At 38.4% G+C, this 21,955-nt stretch overlaps 1 protein-coding gene across 3 annotated transcripts in view; it reads left to right on the forward strand.

Moving 5' to 3' along the window:
* si:ch211-269c21.2 (carbohydrate sulfotransferase 8) overlaps positions 1–21,955 on the forward strand; it is an 81,055-nt gene that overhangs the window by 29,494 nt on the left and 29,606 nt on the right. For 2 of the 3 annotated variants that reach the window (XM_017475244.3, XM_017475243.3), the window contains exon 2: positions 9,633–9,823. In XM_017475244.3, the coding sequence (XP_017330733.1) occupies positions 9,664–9,823 (160 nt within the window). In that variant the 5' untranslated portion in view covers positions 9,633–9,663. Of the gene's footprint in view, positions 1–645; positions 3,506–9,632; positions 9,824–21,955 lie in introns of those variants that run through there. The other variant, XR_001813454.3, reaches the window with a different exon arrangement.

Consider the following 21,955-nt stretch of genomic DNA (forward strand, 5'->3'; position numbering starts at 1 on the left):
AATAAATTACTAATAAATTTTCTGCAAGACTTGAATGAAGTATATTCGGAGAAATAGGGCTACACTCTCATTTACTAGTCATAGAAATCCCAAATGTTATTTTATCAGCTTCTGATAAGCACATGCAAAATCATTGCCACTGAGCACACAGGTTTTATTCCATAATTAAAGCAAATGAAATCTATTTGTCTGAGAAAATCAAGTATATTGAATTTATTCTGAGCATATTTAAACACCCAAACCTGTGATGTGGTTTCAAATTCCATTATTAAATTTCCACTTGGTGAGCAACATAATTAGTTATGGCAGGGACAGACCACAGCACACTCACTGAATTATATTCTCATTATCATTAATATGGGCAGCTCTCTGATTACATTCCAGGAATATTATCTATCTGAGAATTAGACGAAAGACCAAAAAGATCATTGACTGCACTTGCAGTGAGCCACGCAACTAGGGGAATAAGAACAATGGCTTGAGATGTGACGAGCATATTCATTTCATGACAGAATGCTGGGCATGAAAAGGCGACAGTACCTTAGTACTAATAGTCTACTCAAAATGTCACATGCATGCTCTGTCATTTTTTTCTCTCTCTCCATATAATAACGTATTATATGTTGTTTCTTTTAACATGTTCAGACAGAGTTGAGGACAGGTGTCAGAATGAAACCCATCACACAACTAGTAGCTGTTTCTGCACTGCAGTGCCTTGTGTCTGAGGTGCACTGGGTCGTCACCTAGGTCTCCGCCTCTATTTCTACTGTCCACAACTTCATTAGACAGAGACCCTCCACTTCCCCTGAGATCGCCGGATTCTAGATTACATCCATCAGATGTCTGTCTGCTGCTGCCGACACTTTAAAATCCCTCTATCTCACAGGTCAGGGAGCAGCGATGCTGCCAGCCTGCGGGTAATGAGGGAAGTGGTCAAGTCCAGAGGAAAGCAATCAAGTCAAGATAAAGGGATGGAGGGTGAAGAGATGTGAGCAGGTGTACTGGGTATTTTTTACTCAGAGCTGTTGTTAAAGAAAGCCAATATCGTCGCATCTCCAGTGATTGCCTACAAAAAAGCAAAACCGCATGCATCAAGCAAACAATTTTGGTGGTTTCCTCTGGGACTGGTGTGGCCCATTTGGTAAAAAAAAAAAAAAAAAAAAAAAAAAAAAACCATACTGAATGGATGTAGAGAAATAGATTGTAAAGGAATAAATCATTTGGGGACATGATGGTATAGGAAAATATTCAACAACAGGGTGGTGTGATGCAGCCTGATGTGAAGCTATCACTACTTCAAAGGTGTTTATTTGCTTATAACAGAACGTCCTGAAATGTATTTTAGTGCTTGTATACCACAGTAATTTCCCAATTGCTGATTCATTTATTCATTATTAATTTATTTGAATGGCAGGTCATGCTTTTTAACTATTTATAGGTACATTTGCTGTGGAATGTTACAAATTACTTCCTGTTTTCCCTTATGTTATAAACAGTTGTTCCCTTATCAACAATTTTCTATTCTGATGACTGTCCCATGCAGAAAAAAATAATCTCTTCAGAACGCTGGCACAAAATTGTGTTAGTTAACAGGACTAACTGACAGATAATTGCATTACTGTTCAGACCAGCCACGGGTACACTTTTTCTTATTTTTTTGACAGCCAAATCAACAATGCATGCCAAATAAGAGACAGTCCTGTTGCCACCCAAATTCAGTGCCAACCACAAATAATGCTTAGCAAGCTACTTTCAACGTCTATGAAAATCACCCATTATACCTTAGCATAGCAATGCAACTGAGAGTCGTTTTTACATGCTAGCCAACTAATGCTAACTAGGCAACCTCAGAACAGCCAAAATCTGTGCAGTTCATGGAGTATCAGGGTCTAACCAGTAGAAATAGATTTCGGACACAAGAAAAAAAAAATGAGTTGGAACATTGCTCACCAATGTCTTGTTGCAGCTTGTCACGTTACCAAATCAGAGTCCTCTGTCCTGAAGACCTTCCAAAACTTGGAAAACTTACTGTCTGTTAAAAAAAACAATAACAATGGAGACTCATAAATGTTAACTAAACAGCTCCTTACTGAAAGCTTCACCAAATCAATAATAATTTTTTATTATTCCATACAAGAATAATCCACCATATAAGCACTAATCTCAGAGCTGTGGTTATAGAAAATTCAACACCTGACCAATCAGATTCAAGAATTCAACAGAATTTATTTTCATGAAGGGATTATTAAAGATAGCAGAAGAAGTGTAAACACAGATAACTCTGATTAGCTATGAGTAGCAGATAAGGGACTAGCAGGTTGATCAATAATACATAACAAATTAGCACTAGCAGTGCTAATTTGTCAATTTCCCACTGCTTTGCTCTGTTTAGCTGTTTGTTGTTCAGCCTGGGAAATCCATATGCTTTAAAAATTTCGACATGCATTAAATGAAGTAAATAAACATGGCATTATTTGGATCTGGAGTGTTGTGTGTGATTTAAATGCATCGTGAAATGCATCCTGATGAAATATTTCAGATTCAGTTTGTTATAAACACAGGGCTTTTGTTGTGCTTGCGTCACTCACAGGGATGAAATTCTTATCAGTTTCACGATAAAATTCCCAGACAGTTAGTATTACCGTCACATTTAGTTATTATTAAAACCGTGCATGATTATCGTGATTTGTAAAACTCGTGGTAAATGCTGTCCAGACACTCCCAGCATGAGTCTGACGCACGCAATTAAAAACTGAACGCGTCTGCTCTATTCAGCATGAGTCGAATGAGTCGGAGTCGCAGCACAGATCAGCAGGAGTCAGATTTCATTTATCGCGTGACGAAAGTGAAGCAAGCTGACCGACAGGAAGAGTGAGGCGAGCTGGCTGACAAGACCATGGCGGAAGATTTGGTTTAATATAAGCGAGTTTGTCATTGTACTGTTTTGTTGTTGTTGTGTTTTTCATTAAGAATAATAATGAACCCACCATTCAACCAATTGCCGTCCCCGAATTGCTGCTAATTCGAAAGCAAAATGCACACGGCCGCACGGGCATTCATAAGCGATTTAAAAGCGAGGGGGAAAGAGGTAAAAGCGCCCACGAAGCACCAAAGCATCTTCTTTTAAGTTTCCCTCAGCATTTTTCTAAAATCCAAAATATGACCACACTTCGGATTTGGTCCTCTTGGTAGGTTTCCAATTCTCCCGAGCGCTGTCACTGCCTTCCGCTATGTTCTCTAACTGAACTAAATGATTTTTATTACTATAAAAAAGCAAAACGACAGTGGGGGCGGTGCCATGGTGGGCAAGTGATGTAATTGGTGTGCGGCCGAACACCGTGTAACGCCGTGAACACCGACTATCACAGCAAGCCTTGTGACCATCCATCCATCACTTTATAGTCAAATATAAAACATGTTTAAATGATTTCAGTGGGTGTATCAGTACTTTTTGTACATTTTCAGCACATTTTAACAATACTGAGATAATACTGATAACTGTGATAGTTTTGGTCACGATAATAGTGATATGAAATTTTCATACCGTTACATCTCTAGTCACACACAGTCTTTTTTGGTGTGCTGCCAAGTTGTTGCTAAGCTTTGTCATCATTATGTGCTGCTTGGTATTCATGGTATTATAATCATTATGGTATTATAAAAGTAGTGTGGAGGTAGGACTGTGTACATGCGGGGTCATGTGTACGGTATGAGATTCAGGTCCTGTTGAGCAAAATTTGCAGTGCTGCCTACACATTTTATAAAGAGATTTTGATAACTGTTAAAACACATAAAGCACATAAAGTCTGGATGTACTGGATGTTATTATGTTTCCTTAGACACATGGACAGACACTGACCCATTTTTTCTCTTATTCTTTCAAAAAGAAACCTCAAGTCATTTGCTAACACTATAGAGAGTGTCATAAAATTCGTTCCCATGACACTTCATGTCCAGTGAATGTCATGTCATCATTACCGGTAATTATTATTATTATTAGCATCACAGTGTTTGATGCCATGGCAACTTATGTCTCATGCTCATTTTTGCTAAGTGAGTCCATTATGAAAACTGCCTTAACATAGGACACTTATTTATGATTTGCTATTATTGCACATATACACTAAATATTTCATTTATCAATGACAGGCTTGCTAGTTTCAGTTATGACGAAGCAAAACATAAACAAACCGCTGTCTTTTAAACAGTGCTAAGTAGCCATGGAATAAGTGAGACAGACCTTCACTATCAGAAACTTAAAGGATGTTTTGTCACCTTTGTCACTAAAAAAAATAATTTTGTAACTTTTTGAACAATTTGTTAACATATAGGTGTGGACAAATGTCATGACAAGCCAATTATATGCTGCCATAGAGTTAGCATAATAGAAGTCATGACTTGTTATGAGAAATTACAGTACAATGTCATTTTGCCAAATGTTATCATTTTTGAAAGAAGTAATCATAATGAGTCTTTATTGGTCACATATACAGTAGAGCACAGTGAAATTGTTTTCTTCACATACCCCAGCCTGTCAGGAAACTGGGGTCAGAGCACAGTGTCAGCCATGATACGGCACCCCTGGAGCAGAGAGGGTTAAGGGCCTTGCTCAAGGGCCCAACAGTGGCAGCTTGGCAGTGCTGGGGCTTGAACCTGTGACCTTCTGATCAGTAACCCAGAGCCTTAACTGCCAAGCCACCACTGCCCTGTATGTCATAACATTTGTCATAAAACAGAGCATGCTTAGCAAAAACTAGCATGGTGAACACAACATAATTAAATGACGACAAATAATGACAAAGTAAGACATCCATGACACGTCAATATGACACAACATTTCCAATAAAACTAAAGCATCACTAAAAAAAGCCTACATTGAAAATAAAGCATTCATAATTTCCTTATATTCTGACAGAAAAACCTGTGTGTACTTCAGTAGGTTATTGGAGTGCTTATTTACAACCGAGCAACATATAAAAAGGATAACGCCTACCATGAATTACAAATGAATTCCACAAGAGCCACCATTTTAAATCTGACATCACAACACACACCCCCATACACAGCCCTGTACTCACCTCGAAAAAAAGAACAACTGATGCTGATGGAAACAGCAGATCTTTCACTGTCACAAACACAGCACTTAGTGAAGACATCATTATCTTTACTATTATAGCCTGTCTGCCAAAGGTATACAACTTAGCAACCCTGTTATCCATCAAAACAGACCCTTATTGTATTCTAAATGCCAAACCGGAGAAGGAAACAAATACACATCTTCTGAATAATTGCACCTATTACAAAGGACTGGTTGTGTAATTTATTTGGCTTCAAATGACATTAAGCAAGTAAAGGAAAAAAGGAAAACCTAGACTGGTGAAAAAACAGTGGTGGCTCAGAGTTTAGAGCTCTGGACTTCTGTTTAGAAGAATGAGAGTTCAATTCTGCTATCACCAAGCTGTCATTGTTGGCTCTTAACCCTCATCTATGCAGCTCAACTGTAAGTGACTTTGGATAAAAGTATCTGCCAAATGAAAACCCTTTTTGCAATATTTGAAATACTAAAGATGTTTTTTTTGTGACCTTGAGAAATTACACTTACAGTGCTGTGAAAAAATTAATTGTTTCAGATATTTAAAAAAAAAAATCTAACATAAAACAAAGGCAACCTGATTAAACAATTAAACAAAATGCAGTTATTAAATGGTAATGGTATCTATTGAAGCAAAAAAGTTATCCAATATCAACTGGGCCTGTGTGAAAATAACAAAATAATATTTGGCCACATAGTTACTAATTCCCCAAATCTATGAAACTGCATTCATAATTGGGCTCAGCTGGATTAGACGCAACCAGGTCTGATTACTGTAAATCCTGTTCAATCAAATCAACTCTTAAATAGATCTTTTTCAACAGCATGAAGTTGGTTAAAAAGTCTTACCCAGTAACACACTATGCCAAAATTGAAAGAAATACCACAAATGATGAAGAAGAAGGTGATTGAAATACATCAATCTGGGAAGGGTTACAAAGCTATTTCAAAGGCTCTGGGACTCCAAAGGAACACAGTCAGAGCCATTATCTCCAAATGGAAAAAATCGGCACAGTAGTGAACTTTCCTTGTGTCTTGTTTCCAGAAGTGTCTGACCTTCCACGATTCCTCCAAGAGCACAGCACGTACTCATCCAGCAAGTCACAAAAGAGACAAGGACAACATCGAAGGACCTACAGACCTCTCTTTAATCAATGAAGGTCACTGTTCATGACTCCACTATCAAAAAGACACTGGGCAAAAATGGCATCCATGGAAGAGTGGCAAGGTGAAAAACACTGCTAACCCAGAAGAACATTAAGGCTTGTCTAAATTTTGCCAAAACGCACCTTGATGATCTTTAAACCTTTTGGGAGAATGTTGTGTGGACTTATGAGTCGAAAGCGAAACTGTTTGGAAGACAGGGGTCCCATTACATTTGGCATAAACAAAACACAGAATTCCACAAAAAGAACATCATGCCTATGGTCAAGCATATTGGTGGAAGTGTGATGGTGTGGGGATGCTTTGCTGCTTCAGGGTCTGGGCAACTTGCAGTAATTGAGGGAAACATAAATTCTGCTCTATACCAGAAAATCCTAAAGGAGAATGTCTGGTCTTCAGTCCGTAAATTGAAACTCAAGCTCGACTGGATTATGCAGCAAGACAATGATCCAAAGCATAGGAGTAAGTCCACCTCTGAATGGCTCAAAAAAGCAAAATTAAAGTTTTGGAGTGGCCTAGTCCAGTTGAGATACTGTGAGATCATTCTTGAAAACCCTCCAGTGTGGCTGAACTAAAGCAGTTCTGCAAAGAAGAGTAGATCACAGTGATATGAGAGACTGATCTCCAGTTATCAGAAGCGTTCGCTTGCAGTTATTGCTGCTAAAGTTGGCACAACCAGATTTAAAGTTTAAGGGACAGTTAATTTTTCACATTGGTGATAGGTGTTGGATAACTTTTTTTTTGTTTGTTTCAATAAAAAATAAAATAATAAAAACTGAATTTTGTGTTTACTCAGGTTTCCTTTGTCTTATGTTGTATTTCTTTGAAAAGCTAAAAATAATAAAATATGTGATATACATAAAAACAGAAAAAATCAAATCAAATAATTTTTCACAGCACTGTATTATTAAAATTGGCTGCTCATTTGATTTGTATATGTTCTATGGCTGTATCACAATGCTATCTGTATCTGTGTCGAATTAATGTTCAAAATATATCTATAGGTATCTGTATTTGGGCTGAAACTGGTAATACGAGTGGTCTAGACTGAAAGGTGAAACTTACCACTATGCCGCCAGGATCACTGAAAAACTCCAGGGCTGCTGGGAATAAGAAGTATTTTGTTTTATTCACAAATGACAGAAAACAAATAGCAATTTGCAGAACATAACTTTATTCAACCCTTATACTTCATACAGTTCATCAGCTAATTCACTTCAGTGCATAATTGTTCTTCAGACTCCTTGAAAGCTGTGACTGAGGGAGCTAGGGAACTATGTCCAAATCATGGAATTGTTATTTATAGGTGACAACAACAGCCATCTGGGGTTTCCAACTAGCACACTAGAAAAGCAGTTGCACAATCGTCTGGAGTTCAAATCCTGAAAATGGCACAGCTATCTGTGGGCAGGAGTCCAAGAAGTCGAGCTCTCTAATTGGTTGAGCTCTCTGGGAGGGAGGGATGTCAACCACAGTGACACTAGCTAATTGTAGGTAGAAGAGAGTGGATAGCAGAGCAGCATTTCATCAAAAAGGTGGCTTTGTCTGGCTTCATGTGTCTTGGAGGAAGCATGAGTTAGACTTCACCCTCCCTGGTTGTTAGCTGTCCTATGATAGTTGAGAGCTGGCTTGTAGGAAAAAATTTGGGAGAAAATGCCAAAAAAAATTTTTTATTAGGTTTTCTTTTTGGGTTTGTTTCATTCCAGAACAATCAGAAAAGTTCACTCGACACTACTACGAAGCTGGAACATAGTGTTGCTGCCAGTCAAAATGGGATCTGTGACACAAAACAGACAAGGACACAGCAGAAGGGAAACTGGGGAAGCAAAAAACCAGCTGATTTCCAGTGGCTCACTTTGATTTGGTTCAGTTCAGATCCACTGTCACACACATAGAAAATCAGTTGCTTACCAGTGGCTCAGTTCAGGTCAGTTCAGCTCTGCTTTCACTCACACACATACACACACCTCTGCCCTGCTAACTGAGTGAGTGAGAGTACGTTCACACGTACAGCGACAAAGCGTCCATAGACCATTCATTTTCAATGAGAGCTGGCGACTTCCTGGACATGAGTGACAGCGACCGTTGGTGACAAGTTGTGGGTGTGTCCAGCAACTGTTGAGAACAGTTTAACCTTCTGAAAATTTCGAGTGAGTTGGTGCCGTGTCTACCAATGGGAGTGAAGACAGTAAAGATCAGCGCTTGAGCTTTCGCCGCAGATAGGTGGCTGTAATGGAGCACACACTGCTTCTCCTACATCTCGTAAGATATGATGCATTTATACACTGGTGAATTTTATATACAAACAGTATCCCTTCAGAATGTTTCACTTTAGCGGCAAGAAAACTTTGTTGTCAGTAGTGGAATTCTAGTTGCGCCACCCACTGATAAATGTTACTATGGCAACCAGTAGTAGGAACGCCTACTGGCAACTTCATAGTACAGTGACTGGTGACCATATTAAATATGCATTTACAAATGAGAGACAGGTGCACCACATTAATTTGCTCCCTCCCCTCCACACACCTGCTGCAGACTGTATGGGGGCAGCATACAGTTGCGGGTCCATATTCCTTTTGTGAATTTCGGGCTAGTTTCCACAAAATATGATAGAATTATGGTTTTATTTTGGAGCTCAGTAAAGCAGTGTTTAGGTTGGGCTACTTGAACAAACCACTAGTGCTAGGAAAAAAATAAAGAATCGTCTGCCTCCTATTAGTAAATGAATGTTGTCTCTGTCCCGTGAGTATGATGTTAATTTCTGTTGTATCCTGTGGGATTCCAGTCCCAATGGACACCTCTAGTCTCAACCATATGCTCGGTGAAACTTTGTGACAAGTTACAAAAACAAATACTGCACTTACAGTCATATCTGTCTTTGTATTGCCATGATCTGTTCTACTGCAAGAATGCAATGGTATTCTGTTACATCCTCAATACGTAGGGCATATTTCAGTGCCAAATGCTTAAATATAAGTCCACAATGGATACGATTAACCGTTTAGGTTGTTTATGCCAGCTGATCATTTTAGCGTTTGTGAGTCTGAGGCACAGGGACAGAAAAAAATAAGAAGAGACTGGCAAAATATTGCCCAATTTCTTTTTTTATATGGAGCTTCTCTGTTTATAGAATGCATTGTTTCATGTACCCTTGATAATAATGAATTGTCTTGGAGATTTATGGAGGTTTATGTTAGCTAGTACTTATTTACATCGCCTGAGAGTTAGTGGTAAATGCTAATCCATTATACCTCGTGTATATTAGGTTTGCCATGCTGAGAACCTCTTCTGTACATTTTTGCATTGCAAATGCCATTGCTTTTGTTTGAAGAAACGCATTAGTGTGTTTACATGTCTGTGTTTGTTTGTACTGAAGGCTCCAGGCTTAGGGCCATACTCGATAGGCCATGGACTGTAAGGTGATAGACGGAGGGAGAAGGTGTCTGCGCTGGGCCACCATGAGGCTGCCGTACATCTTCATGTTCCTGCTGCTTTTCAGCGCCGGAGGTTTGCTGCTCCTTCTGCACTTACAATACCTCACAGAAACCCTCCATGAACAGGCTCCAGGTTTGTCCAACTTTCACAGAGCATCACTTCATATGCTATACTAAGCAGAATGTTATTTTCTTCCTTTGCCTTTCTAATTAATGAGTTTCACATCCCTGCTTATTGTGCAGGTGACTCCCAGTGCAGCAACACCATATGCTGCTTTTTTGCAAAATGGGCCCTGATAATTAAATTAAAAGGAACTAAATCCTGAGCTCATCCTACGCAGTGTCAGAGCTTATAGTAACATCTTTAGTCACATCTTTATCAACCTAATGTTTTTGAGAGGCAGCAGGGTGTATCATGCTATAGCATGTCCATATTACACTACGTCTTTCCTGCTGGGCCATTAGGAATAGCAGATACGAGCTCAGTTTTCACCATTTTCACATTGTACATGTGAGTGCAGCACTATGCGAAAATAATATAATGCTGATTTCGCACGCTACACATGGGAGACACATGCGGTTTGTCTGTGATGTAAGGATGTCTTTTCTTCATCCCTCTATCTGTTGATCTTATTCTCATAAATACAGGTCAATGCTATGCGTTACAAAAAGTAAAACAATGTATGCTGGATTTCTATTTTGCTTCCAAAAAGCCAAAGGGAAAAAAACCCACTTAAGAATCTATAATTCATCTTCACGGACTCCTTTTCTGTTCTTGTATCTCTTCTGCCTCAAAGTTTGACATGTTGTGCATTCTAAGATGCTTTTCTGCTCACCACTGTTGTAAAGAGTGGTTAATTGGTTATTAAGGTTATGAACTTTCCAATTATCAGCCCAGTCCAAAGAATTCTTAAAGCTAAAATTAAATCTGCAGTATTTCACAGACACAATTTAACATTCGACGGTACGCACAACACCAATTACTGTCATTCACAGCACCCACGGCATCCTGTAAGCCAGGAAATCTAACACAACTGCAGGAAAGTCTTATTTAATGTTCAATATTACAGCATTTCTTTACTTGAAAAAAGCGATTTAAATTTGTATGAATGGTAAAAGTACCTGCACATAATTAAATCATGAGAAGCATTGCTCTGACTGTTAGAGAATAGCTAGACCGGTGATGAGAGAATCAAATCAATTACTATTGACTGAACCTGTGTAAGCACTCAGTGGAAGGGAACTAAAGAAACAACTCAATAATGTCCAGAGGGCTTCTCCTCCATCTGTGTGGTTTCTTCTTGTCTATAGTTTCAACTTGTTCTTTCAGGAATCAATGCTTCCATGATCACAGGAATGTTCTGGGTTTGTTTCAACAAATCATAAAGCTTAATCATAGACGGGCCACAGATATCAACATACACCGTAATCACAGTTATAAGTTGCTATGTAGGTTATATAAGCTGCCTTGAATGAATAAACAGATATATGATCATCAGAATGACCTTAGTGCTATGACAGTGTGGCTGATAGCAGATCAGTGGTGTTGTACTAATGAGTAAAAGCTATTTTTATATACAAGTTCTATAATCATTTAAGCTTTTCCTGGTTCAGTTTTGTGTCTAGACTATTACTATGAACGTTTCTTGCATTTTAATTTTGTCTGATTATAACCTTTGCCCATAAAGTCCAGTTAAAATGTTTATGCAATGAAAACATCCACATTTTATTTTTACATGACCTCTATTTAGACTGTAAAGTAGACTGTTTTTGTTACTGTACCTTTAAGAGCGTGTATTACTCTGTTCAGATTGCCTTATATCCATAGATGTGACATGACAAATGGGAAACCTATTGCAACACCTATAGAATTGTGTAGAAAACCACCAGGAGATTCCATCCATCCATCCATTTTCCATACCACTTATCCTACACATGGTCGCGGGGGAGCCTGGAGCCTATCCCATGGAACTCGGGGCATGAGGCGGGGGACACCCTGAACAGGATGGCAACCCATCACAAGGCACAATCACACACACACACACAATTTGGAAATGCCAATCAGCCTACAATGCATGTCTTTGGACTGGTGGAGGAAACCCGGAGTACCCGTAGGAAACCCCCAAAGCACGGGGCAGAACACGCACTCCACACACACAGGACAGAGGTGGGATTCGAAGCCCCAACCCTGAAGGTGCGAGGCAAACGTACTAACCACAAAGCTGCTATTCCCCCACACCATGAGATTAATAATGCCGTCTCATTAACAGATACATATAGCCTGTGTGTTTGAGCCAAAGTTGCATCCTTATCAGGTTTTCATAGCGAATAGTCATTAACAGTTAAAATATTAGAACGCAATGGACTACTTATGGACCGTGGGTTTGCTGTTGAGTCTTGTATAGTTGAAATTGACCTTCCTTTCAAGATTCTGAGGACAGTAGGCACAGACTCACAGAAACTGGACACTTGAAGATTAGAAAAACATCACCTGTTCTTTTTCCAATCTTCACCTGTCCAATTTTGCTGAATTTATGCCCCTTTGCCCAATATAGCCTCAGATTCCTGTTCTTGACTGACAGGAGTGGAACCCAATATGGTTTTCTCCTGTTGTTAACCCATTTACCTTAAAGTACATGTTGTGCATTCTGAGATGCTTTTCCGCTCACCACAGTTGTAAATAGTTGTGAAATGTGAAAATGTAATGAAACTCTTGATGTGTATCCTCATCACTGTAAGCACTGTGCTGCTGACATATGATTGGATTATTACATGACGTGATCTACTATGAAATACATTGCACCAGTCTCTGAACGGACTGGAGAAGATGCTGCACTTTCTAAAACCGTGTGTACACAGCATGTAAAAACTATTTTTCAGGATATGTGAAAAACACAAAGCATCAGTCTGTATACTGGCTTACAGAATTAGCATAGTACAGTAATGGGGTATTGAACCATTGTATATATTGCACACTGGCAATTTACCTGCTCCTCTGGTAAATGGCACACTTATATAGTGCTTTTATCCAAAGCACTTTACACTGTGTCTCATTCACCCATTCACACACACACACCAATGGTAGCAGAACTGCCATGCAAGGTGCTAACTTGCCATCAGGAGCAACTTGGGGTTCTGTGACTTGCCCAAGGACACTTCGGCATGTGGAGTCATGCAGGCCGGGAATCAAACCGCCAACCCTAGTGGGCAACCCGCTCTACTACCTCAGCCACAGCCGTCTGTGTCAGCGTTCTACTTTGGGCAATCTGTAAATGACTAAAATGCATAATGCCCTGATTGAAAGTAACGAAACATGCCCAATAGTATACATTCCTCTGTTTATTTAAAAATGTCTGGGCTCAGATTCATTAATCTAGTGCATTGGCTGCTTTAACCGTGTCTGCTACGACTCATATTTATAAATAATCAAATATATAAGAGAATAAATAAACGGGTACAAATATAATAAGCCTACATATTCACGCAAAATCCTGAACCTACTAGGGCAGATGTATTAAATTGTTTGTGCTTATTTTCAGGCCTAATGAGATGCAAAATACTTCTAAAAATACTTCTTAAAATAATTCTACCCCTCAACTATATGCATATGCCAAGTGTGCAGCTAATTACGCATTCTGTTAAACCTTAAGTCTGTACACTGTGGCCACACTATGGACAGAAAAATAGCCTTATTACCTCAAGCTCCCTTAGAAGACCATTTCTGTTTATGTGACCCCATTTGCAGCATGTGATTAGTGACATAAGCAGAATGTAGTCATTTTCTTAAGTCTGTTGTTAGAGGAGCATCATATAGAATTAGACCAAGATTTTATTGGGATCATCTCATGTGGTGTGACAAGTAATAATCTTAAAAGACTGCTATAATCGCACAGTATAAAACTGAGTTAAGACATACAAAACTTTTAATGGACATTTAATGGCAGCAAGTTTTGCATATGATTTTGTCCACCTCTCAAAACTAGATGTTAATTAGCCGTGTTGCTCAGAGCCATAGAGGCAGTGTTGCCAGATCGTTTCCCGCAGAATTGGGCTAATTTTCATTTACAACAGAAAAAGACAATTTTAGGACCTCTGTGAAAGAATTGTGCAGAGGAACTATGTGTTTTAATACTGTTTATCAATTACAAAAAAGGGATATCATACTGTAGATGGCACTGTAATTTAGTCCATTGGAAATTGTCCCAGAAAGAGTTAATTAATTTTCTTGTGAAGTAGAAATAAGATGCTCATCTTTTCAAGTTGAGATCGGAACTTGTGCTATTTCTACATAAGACTAAATACATAGATAAAAAATAAAGCCAATTGTTAGAGCACTACAGGAAAAAAAGAAAGAAAAAAAAAGATTCTTCCCACAGAACTCTGAATTTTCAAAAGATCCCCATGGAGCCGATTGTAAAGCAGGGGACAGATGTGCCACGCCCCTGAGCTCAGTAATTAACACAGAGAGAATGATTTATCTGCTCTCCAGGAGAGGCTCACAGTCAGATACAGCACCGTTACAATGAGATTATCTGACTATAGTGATATCATTTTGTCTTGGCAAAAGGGTTTGTGCAGCTCTTAGGTTGAGCTCTCAAATTCTAAACTTCAATCTGTGTATAGCATATTGTACTCAGTGGGAGAAAGAGAGCTACATTATTGCAAGCTTTTCCAGCAGCCTCCCCTCCTAATTTAATTGCAGTGCAGCTCACTTTACACACTGCATAAACCACAGGCAGAACTGATTTTATGTCTGTGAAAAGATTCATGCCAGTGATGCAAACAACAAGTTTACATTAATTTATTTATCTTTATCCTGGTCAGGGTCACACAGGGTATCTTGGAATACTGGGTGAAGAAGGGAATACGTATAGGCTGGACACCATGTACACACACACACACACACACACACACACACACACACACACGCCTTGAGGTAATTTGGCACAATTTTAGCCCATTTGGTGCCCTAGGAGCGATTCATCCTATTACTATCCTATTACTTCAATAATAAAATTAATAAAAATTAAATAAAAACGTAAAAAAAAAAAAATAAATAGCCATTGTGCATAGGCATAACCACAAAAAAGAATATAAACACAAATTTACCTTATTATATGCAAGTGCTAAGATTTTTTAAAAATAAAATATAATAATAAACATAAATAACAATACAAAAATAACAATGCAGTATATACTGTAATTTAAACACTGTGCTGTACCTGCATTCGTTTCAAGTAATGTGTGCTTTTAGAATTTTACCTTCCTGGCCTTCCTTGCTGCAAAATCATTAATAATATCGTCATATGAGATTTGAAGAGCAACGTCATGGTTAATGGCAATCACAGCCATACCGCTGAGATGCTTTTGTGACATGGTTGAGCTGTCAATGGTTTTTGTAACTTCATTTTTCATCTCAGCTTACAATCCTGATTGCTACTTCCGGTAATACGTCAGCTGCATTAGCATAAAAATTATGCCATGATCATTATCGTCCATAATGCTGTAAACAAACTAAATCATCATCACTGACACTCAAACACACTTCACAGACACACCAACAGTGATGACTGATAAGTATGATGTACTTTGTAATTTTATTAAAATATTAATTTTAAAATCCACCTTCAATGAGTATCCTGTTGCACCTAATACTGCCTTGCACATACTGCCGCTTATTTACATCGGCACTAGGGGGCGCCAACAAACCAATTTGACTAATCACACTTTTCTGAGGTAATAGAGGAACGTTTAATGTGGCTCGGTGCTGTTATTCGGATTCGGTGCAGCAGCGCCCTAAATATGGGGCTGTTTGCACACTATTGATATTTGCACTGTATATATTTATACAATTGCTTATATACATATTCTATGTAACATACACTGTATGGCCAAGGGTTTGTGGACACCTGACCATCACACCCTTATGTGCTTCTTACCCAAACTGTTGCTACAAACTTGGAAGCACACAATTGTCTAGGATGTTTTTGTATGCTGTAGCATTACAGTTTCCCTTCACTGGAACTAAGAGGCCCAAATATGTTCCAGCATGACAATGCCCCTGTGCACAAAGCAAGCTCCACGAAGACAGGGTTTGCCAAGGCTGGAGTGGAAGAACCTACATAGAGCCCTGACCTCAACCCCATTGAACACCAATGCTCCCGAGGCCTCCTCACTTGACATCAGTGCCTGACCTTAGTAATGCTCTTGTGAGTGAATGAACACAAACCCCCACTACAATGCACTAGAATCTAGTGGAAAGCCTTCCCAGAACAGTCGAGGTTATATAAAGAGAGACTAAATCTGGATTGAGATGTTCAAAAAGCACATATGGGTTTGATGATCAAGTGTCCATAAAACTCAGCCATATGGTGTAGCTTGATAGTGAACTTCACATTGAATCACTCTACTTATTCATATTATAAATTGTAATTAATTGGGCATATCCTGTAAACATAAAACGTGTTGATTTGCTTGACGATGATCTTAAACGTCTTTTTACTTTTACTTTTACTTTTTGCACTCCGGAAAGGCAATGTTTAAAAGCATATGTGATTCCCTATCCTAATCACTAAATTGAGTTATGAGCATCGGCGATCAATACATGACCGGTTACCATTTCAAAGCTAGTTCTCATCCAATATGATACAGGGTTGGAAGCAGCAGCTGCGGAAAATCAGTGATTATTTAGGGCATATTGACTGTTGCTTAATTAAGCCAAGATGAACCTCCGAGATCCACTATATCACAGCAAAGCATTTCTGCCTCCAGTTACCTTGAGGTGTGAAGCTGTAGATTACATTTTCCTCCCTAAGGTTCCAAACCCCAAGGAAGAAGGTAAAGTGTGTGGGAAAAAAACTGCGCTATTCAAATCAACACTCCAGCATGTTTGAATTTAACACCAGGTTTTGATTCAAGGTCAGGTAGGCTGGGTCACGACATAGCAAGATCAGTGTGACTGCAAAATTCGAGGCCAACGCAGAGTGAAAAGTTTTACACTGTTGCTGCATGACTGTTGCATTACAGACTGTTTGGAACAAAATAATGAAAGTTATTAATGTTTATTACAAGGGCAGGGGCATGTGTTCTGCAGGAGAATTAGATGTCACATATAATACCACAGTTCTGTTGAATGCTTGATTCTCATTGGTTGATTCAGTTTCTGTAACAACAGTTCCGCTCTGACAGTACTGCCGACTAATGCACTCGTTCTAATACACTATGGTTTCTATTGTACCAGGACATTTACAGGGACTTGCATGGCAGACACTCAACATAATGTAAGGTTCAAAAATCATTATAATCATTGATGTAGTTAAGCTTTCTGTGAGGAGATGTTTATTTAACATTTAAGGAAGGAGTATCCAGTATCTAGGGACAGGGGCTCATTAACTTCGGGAAAGAGAAAAGACACAATTTGTTATGTTCCCAAGGAATGAGAAAATGCAAAGACCCCTGTCCTCTGACACTGGAGACTAATTGCATTTTTTCTTATTTGGCTTATTAACTTTGGGAAAGAGGAAAAAAGAGGGAATGACTGTTCCCTTACTTACATATAGCTCCTATAATGTAAGTAAAAAGAGAACCTGACTTGTTTAGGGGAACATTAAAAATGAACAATAAATGATTAAAAAGCATAAAATGTTCATTAATAATTACAAAATGATACTCATTGACTAAAAGCTGTGATATACTGTAAGAGGAATAAAAACAAGTGCTGTAATTGGAATGCGTTTTATGTCAGGCTGTGTCACACAACCCCATCTTTGATTATTTTCCTTTAACAACACTACATACCCTGTTGTGTTTTTATTCCTTTATACTGTATGTAATGTGTAAACTAACGATAATCTCCAATAGCTAGTCATGCTAACCAGCTCATATTCGCTTTTTTTTAATCAGCAGGGTTTTTGACAGAAGCCTTTTAAATCTTGAAATGATGGACTGAGTTTGGTCCTGGAGAAGTGTGTAGGTGGTCTCTGTATCTCTATATGTACTTATATACAGTATCTCACAAAAGTGAGTACACCCCTCATATTTTTCTAAATATTAGGTTATATCTTTTAATGTGACAACACTGAAGAGATGACACTTTGCTACAATGTAAAGTAGTGAGTGTACAGCTTGTGTAACAGTGTAAATTTGCTGTCCCCTCAAAATAACTCAACACACAGCCATTAATGTCTAAACCGCTGGCAACAAAAGTGAGTACACCCCTAAGTGAAAATGTCCAAATTGGGCCCAATTAGTCATTCTCCCTCCCCGGTGTCATCTGACTTGTTAGTGTTACAAGGTCTCAGGTCTGAATGGGGAGCAGGTGTGTTGAATTTGGTGTCATTCTATACACACACACACACATATATATATATATATATATATATATATATATATATATATATATATATATATATATATGTGTATGTGTGTGTGTGTGTGTGTGTGTGTGTGTTTATATGACAGGAGGATTTGGAGGATTTGTAAAGAAAAGCACAGTCCTGTTATGAATTAAAGCCTACTGCAATAGAGGGATTTGTGAACCCACACAACAGTGGGTGTGGATCTTTCAAACCAAACTAATCCAAGGCCAAGGCAACAGCTGTCTGTTAATAAAACAAATGGCATGACCACTCTGATTCACCAGTCTGCATTTTTCTCTTTTTATTTGTGTTTTGAGTGGTTCAAACTGTATCATCCCTCCCTCTTACTAAAAGGTTCATGGTAATGCCATTCCATGTCACAAAGCATGCAATTTGTCTTTTTTTTTTTTTTTATCAAATGAAACATAATTTAAAATGTTTCAGTGAAAACCTCATATTCCACCGAAGCTTAATATATTCATGATATTGAGGGTATTATGCTGACATAGCATAGCCCATCATTGCTTTTCTGTTTTTTTGTTTTTTTTTATGAAGGGTGATGATGAGACACCCTGACTCTTTGTATAATGTGGGGCCAAAAAGCTTGCACTAGGAACAAGTCAAGGTTATTGCACTCCCTCTAGACATGGCTATGGCTTTGTGTCCAGCTTTTTCCACCACACGTGCCATAATTGATTCCTATTCAAGGCCACCTCGTGGCCACCTACTGTTGCCCAGAGCAGAGGTCTTACAAACTGCAGAGGCTCTGACACAATGAGGCCAGCGGCTACTCTTCATACACCACACACTCCTTTTTTTTAGTGTGGGGGAAGGACAGCAGGATGTCTTTTAGACCAGTAGTTCTTAGACTCTTACCTCCCTTCTCTTACTCCTAGGGGCCAATTTAACAGTAAAACAAATTTCACAGATCCTCTCTGAACTTCTAGATATTATTCAGATATAAGGCTCATTATCAGTGCCGTAACCTGGCCTGTGAATTCAACGTTGAATCCTCAAACGCAGTTAGTGTGAGCAGAAAATAGATTTTTATGTTCAAGGTTTTTTTTTTAGTAAAGGGGTTAAAACAGAAGCACTAACATCCTCTCATGATGAGCAGGAAAACAAGGTGTGCAAATGTCTATATGAGTTCCAGGTTATGTGAACATGATATGAGCAGAGCAGAAGGACAGCTAATGTACTTTACATGACACTGTAACAGCCAAACCCATACAGTGATAGCTTAGTTGTGCCTCCCTTTGGCTAGAGACATCAAACTAGCCTAGTCTCATTTTAGATAGCCAAAAGGTTTTATATTTTATGGGTCTCGTAGTTCTACAAACAGTGATAACACCCAGAGTGAGTTTTATGACAAATCCAATTTTCACATTTTTTAAGCAATTAGCCCTTACATGCAAGAACGTTTTAAAAAGTTTTTTGGTGGAGAAGAATCTGGGCTCAGCCCTTGATCATAAACATTCCAGCTAACGCCCCTGTGTACAATTATATCTTATAATTATATATTGGTGATTTGTAGGTTTACATGTTCTTCAGTTATTGGGGCTTGGATTAGAATCTATAAAAATTCAATAAGAAATATAAGTTTGGTAATTGTGGGTTGTGATTTCCAGCTCTGTATCAAAATGTAAAAAAAAAAAAAAAAAAAGAAAGAAAAAAGAAAAAAAAAACTTGCTTTGCTTCATTTGAGATCCACTGTCTTAAGCAATTCTTATCATCTTCAGACATTCAGAGTTGCTGGTGTTATCATAAAGCTATTCAGTAATTAAATGCCAAAACACAATTAAATTATGATAATTTTTCTCTTCCTCTAAAATTGTGCATTTTCATGATTATGCATATCTGAGCTGAGGCAAAAATGCACATTATGCCAAATTAGGTTCTATCAGCTCTGATTCTGGGATGCTGATGGGTAACACGGAGTAAGCCATCTTTCAACCGCTCACTAGCTTTCTCTCAAACCAGGCTGTGATGTGTTGTGCTGAAAACATCTTTTTTTTCTGATTACATCTTCAGCATTCTGGACCACCCGCACACAAGACATCCTTCAACACACAGCTCACACAGTTCAACACTCACTGTTGTCTTTAAAAGTCTCAAAAACCTGTTTGTTCCAATGCCTTCCAGTAATATTGACCCCCTTGATAAATATGAGCAAATAACGATGTGAAAAATTGTCTTTATTGTTTAACATTTTGATCTTTTGTTAAAAAAAATTGCTCTCATGGATATCAAACAGTTACAAACACAACACAGGTTTATAAAAAAAAAAATCTTTGTTAAATATAGATGTGCAACAATCATTGGCACCCCTATGAATTTCTTATGAGAACTTTGAAGTATATTCCCATTGATTTTTAAAAATCTTTTAGTATACCTGGGTGACTAGGGACATGATATTGTTCAACCATGACTTCCTGCTTCACAGGGGTATAAATAACACATAGGTCAAATTCCCATAGTCATTCATAACAATGGGTAAGACCAAGGAATATAGCTGTGATGTGCGGCAAAAGGTTATTGAGCTTCACAAAATCGGAAGTGGCTATAAGAAAATAGCACAAGCATTAAAATTTGCATTTCCACCATCAGGGCAATAATTAAGGAGTTCCAGTCAACTGGAAATGTTATGAATCAACCTGGAAGAGGACGTGTGTCTATATATTGTCTCAATGCACTGTGAAGAGGATGGTTTGAGAGGCCAAAAAATCTCCAAGGATCACAGCTGGAGAATTGAAATGGGCCATGGTTGGATCTTCCATTGATCCAAAATATACATCAAAATCAACACAAAAATGGTTTACTGATCACAAAATCAAGGTCCTTCCATGGCCATCCCAGTTCCCTAACTTGAAACCCATAGAAAACCTATGGGGTGAACTGAAGAGGAGAGTCCACCAGTGTGGACCTCGAAATGTGAAGGATCTGGAGACATTCTGTATGGAGGAATGGTCTCAGATCCTTTGCCATGTATTCTCCAACCTCATCAGGCATCATAGGAGAAGATTCAGAGATGTTATCTTCGCAAAGGGAAGTCGGACAAAGTACTGAAAAAAGGGTGCCAATAATTGTTGCACACCTATATTTAACAGATATATTTTTCATAAACCTGTGTTGTGTTTGCAGTTGTTTAATATCTATGAGAGCAGAGTATTTTTGTGATTTTCTTTAAACAATAGATCAAAAGGTTAAACAATAAAGACATTTTTTCACTTTAGCCTTCTTGCTCATATTTACCAATTCAATTCAATTCAATTCAATTTTATTTGTATATACAATAGACATTGTCTCAAAGCAGCTTTACAGAAATATCAACATGGTATACAGATATTAAAGGTGTGAATTTATCCCAACTGAGCAAGCGACTGAGTGGCGACGGTGGCAAGGAAGAACTCCCTAAGATGTTTTAAGAGGAAGAAACCTTGAGAGGAACCCAACTCAGAAGGGAACCCATCCTCATCTGGGTAACAACAGTTAGTGTGAAAAAGTACCAAGGGTGCCAATATTAGTAGAGGGCACTGTACATTGCATGCGAATTTTCTGACATCCCTGCACATTTTCAGTGGATTTCAGAAATCGCTGATACAGTGTCCCAATTAAATAATTAATTTGTCACACATTTATCTTAAGCCTTAGCCATTTAAAGTAAATGTCACTTAAATGTCATGCATTATGTTCCAGTGGGATAAATGAATTCAGAGGAAGATTGTTGCTGCCTATAATGTTCCTAATTGAAATAAATTTGGGCTGTTCTGAAGAAGGATCGTGCATTATAATGTTATGTCCTATTATACATCCATCCATTAGGTCCTCATTCTTCATTTGTCATTCTAGTCACACCATAGTTCTACAGGGTGTAATAAATTTGCCTTCCTTGGTGTAAGACTTGACAC

The sequence above is a fragment of the Ictalurus punctatus genome, chromosome 8 (genome assembly GCF_001660625.3).
Source record: "Ictalurus punctatus breed USDA103 chromosome 8, Coco_2.0, whole genome shotgun sequence".
In the NCBI taxonomy this organism is placed as follows: domain Eukaryota; kingdom Metazoa; phylum Chordata; class Actinopteri; order Siluriformes; family Ictaluridae; genus Ictalurus; species Ictalurus punctatus.